The 6,881-nt window shown below is 45.6% G+C and overlaps 1 protein-coding gene across 2 annotated transcripts; it reads right to left on the reverse strand.

The window, feature by feature from the left end:
• Positions 1 to 410: 410 nt before the first annotated feature.
• On the reverse strand, positions 411 to 6,096 carry TSSC4 (tumor suppressing subtransferable candidate 4). 2 transcript variants are annotated; one of them, XM_075281338.1, is made up of 3 exons: positions 5,980 to 6,096; positions 3,765 to 3,837; positions 411 to 1,891 (listed from the first exon to the last, which is right to left on the reverse strand). In XM_075281338.1, exon 3 carries the CDS (start codon positions 1,814 to 1,816, stop codon positions 932 to 934), a length of 885 nt encoding a protein of 294 aa, XP_075137439.1. In that variant the 5' UTR covers positions 1,817 to 1,891; positions 3,765 to 3,837; positions 5,980 to 6,096; the 3' UTR covers positions 411 to 931. The 2 variants fall into 2 exon arrangements, with proteins under 2 accessions (XP_075137439.1, XP_075137440.1); XM_075281339.1 differs by having other exon boundaries at positions 5,958 to 6,096.
• Between the last annotated feature and the right edge of the window lie 785 nt (positions 6,097 to 6,881).

Here is a 6,881-nt window from a genome sequence, read left to right on the forward strand (position 1 = left end):
TTGAATGGGATCTGATCTGCAATACCCAGGTCTGGCCACAACATAGAGAACGGCGCTGTATACTTCCTGCTTTATTTACTGTTGAAAACAGATGATCAGTGACTATGCTGGGTGTCGAAACCTCTGTAGCCTGATAATGATGGCCTACCTTAGGACAGGGCATCAATATTTTTAACCTGGAAGACCCCTTTAAAGGCAAGACTGTTATGATGAATTTAGAAAGGCTCCTGTACAGAAGTTCTTCAGGGACAACACAAAGTGCTTGGATACTTTATGAAGTGACCCTACATACATTTTCCGTCCACTGATGTGTGTGATGTAATAAACACAGGTATAAAGTCATTACATGGGGTAAAAGCACTCGAAAAAAAAAAAAAAAATCTAAAGACTACCCCTTATACCATGAAATCTTATAATAAAAAAATGCTGGTTTTATTCACACCTAGGTATATACTATAAACACATCACAAGATTCTCAGATACGTCACAACATGTTGATCATGGTGGAGCACACTACTATTTAGGAAAGGCCTTCATAGATGTTATATGGGGCCTTCCCCCAGATGAGGCATGGAGGAAGAATCGGATTGTGCGTGCTTAAACTTCAGTAGCTTGTTCCCCCTTCCCCATATAAAACACACGCATGCTTTGCTGAGCCTAGAGTGCATGTGTAAGGGGAAGTTGGGAGGAATAGCTGTCAAGTAAAGCAAGTACTTGGCTAAGAGGTACGGGATAGTGACGTCATCTCTTGGCGGATAGATATACACTCGGATGAGCAGACGGGGTTGAGATGAATGGAGAACCTACAACAACCAACACAACGTTACGATCTGTTTCATTACATTACTTATAAGCCGATTTACGCTAAAAATGAACTTGATGTTATAGATGTTTTCCCTCCCAGTCCAACCCATGATCCTCTTCCACCTATTTAAGAAGCGTCTCCTTCATCTTCATGAAGCGTTTTAGGCCTGATATTTTTTCGGGCCCGTTTTTTGACTCCATGAAACCCCAAGTTCTCAGCTTCCGCCTGCTCCCCTGGTACTTCGCTCTCTTCCTGCCCTTCTTCAGTCAATGCCTCCGATATATCTAGAGATCCTGACGGCAACCCCTTTTTGTCACCGCCCTGCTGGACCCTTTTGGTGGGCCTTGAGAATAGAATTCTGCCCTCTCCGGCACTGGAGGAGTCTTGGTTGTACAAGTGGACGCTCGTATCTTTAGGGACCTCTTTAGCTTCTCTTTGATGCTTTAGGTCAGTCAGAAAGTTGAGAGCTGTAGCGCGGTTTGTGCGATCGCTGGTGTCGGGAGCGTTCTCCAAGCTGTATTTAGTCCAGCGCTCTGGGTGCGTTAAGTAATCTGGCACACGTCCGCTAGGACCTTTGGGTTTTGGACTAGTAAAGCCCTTGCTGGTTGGTTTGATAGGTGCGGCCTGCTCAGCTGAGACACCCTCAGATTTTTCTTCTTTGACCTCATCCATTGAACTATCTACCACCTCACATTTTGTATTCGGTTGGACAAGAGGAGAACTTTTCTGTACATCTAATAGACCTCCAAAGATGTCAAAACTGCGCTGGGAAAAGCTCGCGTTGGTTCCCTTTAGGCTGAATGGAATCACTGAAGACTTTTGTTCTCCCTCCTGTCTACTGTCTTCTTCATCATCCTCTTCTTCTCCAGGACTTAAGGACGTCACCTCTGCTTCATCGGACAAGGCAGGGTCCGAATCGCTGAGCGAGAGGGTGTCGGGATCATTGTGGGACTCATAGGCAAATGCACTGTAATGTTTTGGAGGGCTGTCTTTTCCTTCTGACTCAGACATGACTCAAGAGCTGGGGGGCAGCGGTGGTCCGGCGGCAGAGAATAGTGTCCTCCACACAGACAAAGACTCGGATGCCTGGAATCAAACAGAACATTAGGTTTACCATCTTGGCAAGAATACAAAGTTTGCAAATGAAAGAAATGACCCTTCCTCTGCCAGGACAAACTGAAGTCACAAATTCTGTATAACACCAATGAAAACTGATTGAGGCTCGGTACACATCTGTGCTTGGGGACCCCTCGAATGGAAACCTGTCCACATAAAAAAGTGGTTACCTGTGGAAACCCATGGACACCATAGACTATAATGGGTCCATGTGGATTCTGCACAAAAAATGTGAAAAGTGCTGCTTGCAGGACTTTTCTCTCTGTATATATTTCATGCGGAGAAGGGAATGGCCCAAACGCAGATGTGAACCGGGCCTAAGAAAACATGTATATTATGTGAAAGATGACAACTGGCCCGTTGTAACACCCAGAACTTAACACGCATTGTCACCTTCATGCAACTTTGCATTATAACATACTGTTTTATTAAAAATGCATTAAAAAAAAAATCATGACCCAGGCATAGTCAGGCACAACATCTCTAAGGATAAGTTCATAAGCATTTTCGCAGGTAGATTTTTGATGTGGAATCTGTCCAAAAAAAACCCCCACACTTCCTAACTCTGTCATTCATTTCATTGGTCAGTAACACAATGTTTTCCCCTCTATGTGACCTATCTTTAGGAACATTCTGCCTTAAAAAGCCAACTAAAATAAATGGGAGTCTTGGCGTGTTTTTTTTTTTTTGCGTTTTTTTTCCCCCTGCCTCCCATCCATTTCAATGGAGTTTGCAAGGCAGAATCCTAATAAGGATAAATTATAACACAACTTTTTTTTATTTCTAGCTGAAAAATCAGCTAGAGGAAAAAAAAAAAAATCTGCTCCTGTCTGCCATTAAAATAAATGGGTAAAATCCATTTTGAACCTGCAGCTTAAAGAGGACCTTTCATCAGTTGGGGCACATGCGTTTTTATATACCGCTGGAAAACAGACAGTGCGCTGAATTCAGCACACTGTCGGCTTTCACGGTCTGTGCCCCGGGTAAAGCGCTATCGGTGCCAGTACCGCAGCTCTTCACCGTCAGAAGGGCGTTCCTGACAGTCAGTCAGGAACGCCCTTCCTCATAGCAGCGCCTATAGCACTGTACTGTGAGAGCGGGGAGGAACGCCCCCTCCCCTCCTGATAATACTCGTCCATAGACAAGTACTGGGGGGACGTTCCTCCCCGCTCAAACTGTACAGTGCTATAGGCGCTGCTGTGAAGAAGGGCTTCCTGACTGTCAGGAATGCCCTTCTGAAGGTGAAGAGCTATGGTATCGGCACCGATAGTCCTTCACCCTGGGCAAAAACTGTGAAAGCCGACAGTGCGCTGTATATAAAAAACACATGTTCCCCGGACCATGAAAGGTCCTCTTTAATAAAAATGTGACTTATTTACTTTTATTATTAGTCCCTCTAGTGGTTCTGAACATGAGATCCTGCGATCGCTCATACAATATAAGGCAATATTTCTGCACTGAATTACTGTATATTGTAATATTACTCCAAAACTATTGGAACAGAACTTAACTGATAAGTCCTGAGAGGTTATAAGAGGGTCCCTGATTTGATTGTCAACAGATCAGCGCCCCCGCCTTATTATACAAGGGCACGATTGGTTTCAAGATGGCATCGTCCCTGTAACAGAGCTATTAACAGCCGCCATATTGCTCCAGTGCACACCTGCTATATGGGTATGATGGATATTACCAAAGGGACAGATTTATGAAGACTGCCATTATTCACGCCAGTCTTCATAGCTCCAAAGCCAGTGGAGAGTGCACCCAATATATGAAGAAGCGTAAATGAGGAGCATCCTCCACCAGGCTGTGCACCTTGGGGAAAATTTTCGCCATCTCGTACCTTGTTGTGGGCTTGAAGCAGCTCTCCTTTTTCAGGGTCTGTGAATTCCACCAACTCTCTGAGTGATCTGACCCTACAAGACAAGAAAACAAACAATACTTCATCAGTACAAAGAGTCTCCAGTGTTATCTGTGGATAGTAACAGGATCGTCCCATCAAATAACTCTTTCCTAATGCAGGACCTCAAAAATGGCCTCATCTATTCCAGTTTGTCTACTGTTACCCCCAGATTCACCATAACCATGTACAGAATGGTCCAAGCGTGGATTATCTCCTTCCCAAAATGACACATTAAAATCACTAAAACCTGACAATGTCAGCTCAAGCTGACCGTCTAGAGCAGGGGTCCTCAAACTGCGGCCCGAGGGCCACATGCGGCCCGCAAAGCACTTCTGTCTGGCCCCGCCGACAACGCCGGCAGGCGTGCATTTATAATGAAGCTCCTTGGGAGCTCGTCTAGGCCATGGAGCGCACTTCACTTTACCTATTGGAGGGCACCGCTCCCGATGTCTGTGCGACCTGCTCTGCCTCCGGCCCACTGTTTAAAAAATTTGAGGACCCCTGGTCTAGAGTGTACACGGCCCTGGCAGCAGACGTCGGAAGAGAGATGGGTCAGAAGAATTGGAAATCTCCTCGTACAGTCCAATGTATATAAAGACTGCATACTACAATGGGTAACGTGACCAAAGTAGTGCAGTAAGTGATATATGACATATATCTGTCTATTCAGATCGCAGAGTATGAATAGTGAGGCCTATGGGAGGGGAGCAAACGTAAAAAAACAATGTTATTCACCTCACCTGGGCTCTGGTTTTTACCCTCTTCAGGCCTCCTGATTGACATCAGGGACCGCTGAGGCCTCTGGTGCCCAGTTCACATCTGTGTTCGGGGAGTCCGCTTGGGGATCTCCTAAATGGAAACCTATAGGCATAAAAAAGTGGTTACCTGGGAATCCCACAGACCCCATTGATATATATAATGGGGTCTGTGTGGTTTCTGCACGAAACATGCGGAGAGAGAAGTCCTGTAAGCAGAATCCAGAATCCACACGGACCCCATTATAGTCTATGGGGTCCATGGGTTTCCTTAGGCAACCGGTTTCTTTTGTGTATAGGTTTCCGTTCGAGAGGGGGATCCCCAAGCGGACCTGAATGCAGATGTGAATCGGGCATGATAGGGATTCAGTGGTTACGTGATGTCATAACACAAAGACACAAGCCTTGCAATGTTGTGTGGCCCATCCTCAGCAGTCCCTGATGTTATTCAGGATCAGGAGCAGCACATGGGAGGCAAGTAAAGCTGGTTTTGTTTGGTCACCTCCCCTGGACCTCCACTCATTATACTCCAGGGTCTGAAGAGACCCCACTGTATAATAATAGCAGTTTCCGATTTGGCCGTATTCAGTGCAAATACAATCACCAGAAGAATCTCACGAGGTTTGCCCAACATATATGAATTCTGTAATAGGGCCGTGACCTAAATAATGGCCATTAATCGAAATTGAGGTAAGATGGCGATTTAGATCAGAATTTCCCAGACACAGATAATAGTTGGGGCTAGCAAACTGATACTCATGGCCTGTTCTATGGAGAGGGTGTAATCCGTGGCCAAACACGCACCAATAATTGACATGCCACGTGTGCCAATCCTGCAACCGAAAACGGTTTACGCTGCGGACTTTTTCTGTAGCGTGTGAATACGATTTTCTGCAATCCCATGGATGATACTTATACAATGGTTCGCAGCAGGATAACCGCAGACCATTGCATTGTATAGCCTGCAGATTCTACATCAGTAGGGCTGTGTGTATAGAGCGATAATCTTACAGGACAACTACGGCGAGGACGTCGCCGCGTCAGCTCTGGGAACGCCATTACGGAGCATGGCGACCGAGGGAAGGTACGTAGCAGTCACATGACCTCGGCTGTACCCGCTCCCCCATTTAATAGGAATAGACTGATAAGTGATACGTATAGCTAGCACATGCACTAGTCCACTACAGACTACTGGGCATGCTGGGAGTTGTAGTCTCACAGCAGCACATAGTGCACGGCCACCCAGGACTCCATAACATGCATGCTCAGATTAGAAACTACAATCCCCAGCATGCCCTGCTAGCGAGATCGCGACCTGCATGCTGGGTCTTGTAGTTCTCCAGCAAGGAATAGGCGCCGATAGCTCACGTATGCGTACTTAGGAGAAGATGGAACCTTACAGACTGTCCGTGCTGCTCTGGATCGCTCTTAGCTCAGCGATTATTGCTTCTCTCTGCTCAGCCTCCATGCCGCGGGGTCAGAGGTCACACATTCCCGGGGTTTCAGGCCACCTACAGGAAAACTACATCACCCAGCACGCAGCGCGGTGACCCCGGGCCTACGTCACTTCCGTTCTCTCCTCTAGCGCGCGCCATCTGGTGGTGGGAAGATGATATCGCATGATATAGACGCTTTCCCGCCACTTTTTTGACACGAATTAGCGTCGAGTCTATAGGAGTAATGCCCCATGTACTAAAGTTTATGGCTGCTGCATAGATATAAGTAAAATCCTATACTCTTCTTCTTGGTTTTTGGCATTTGTTTTGGTAGTAAAAAATTAATTTTGCATTGTGCTGAAGGAACATATAGAGAAGCCAAAAAAAGCCAGAAAAAGTGGAAATGAAAACAAGTTAAAATAAAATAAAATACACAGCTTATACTTTCTTTTGACTGTATAAGTTTTAGTCGTGTGATCCTCAAATGTGCCGACGTCCAGAATATAATTTAAAAAAAAATGGTAGGATATTAAAAATTGCGATTGTTTAATCTTTTCAAGAAAAAAAAATCCAAAATTAAAAAAAAAAAAAGAAAACTCCATAAGGGTGCATTCACACGGAGTAACGTGCCGCGTGACCTAGTACGTATACGCCGTGTGAGATTTTGAGCGCCGTATACGCTCCCATTGATTTCAATGGCAGTTAGTCTCGTATACGCCACGTTATTTTAAAATAACGGCGTATATGATCCAGGCTCCCATTCAATCAATGGGAGCGTATACGGCGCTCAAAATCTAACACGGCGTATGCGTGTCAGGTCACATGGCACGTTACTCCGTGTGAATGCACCCTAATGCTCAACCAGA

Source organism: Leptodactylus fuscus, chromosome 7, assembly GCF_031893055.1.
Source record: "Leptodactylus fuscus isolate aLepFus1 chromosome 7, aLepFus1.hap2, whole genome shotgun sequence".
NCBI lineage: Eukaryota > Metazoa > Chordata > Amphibia > Anura > Leptodactylidae > Leptodactylus > Leptodactylus fuscus.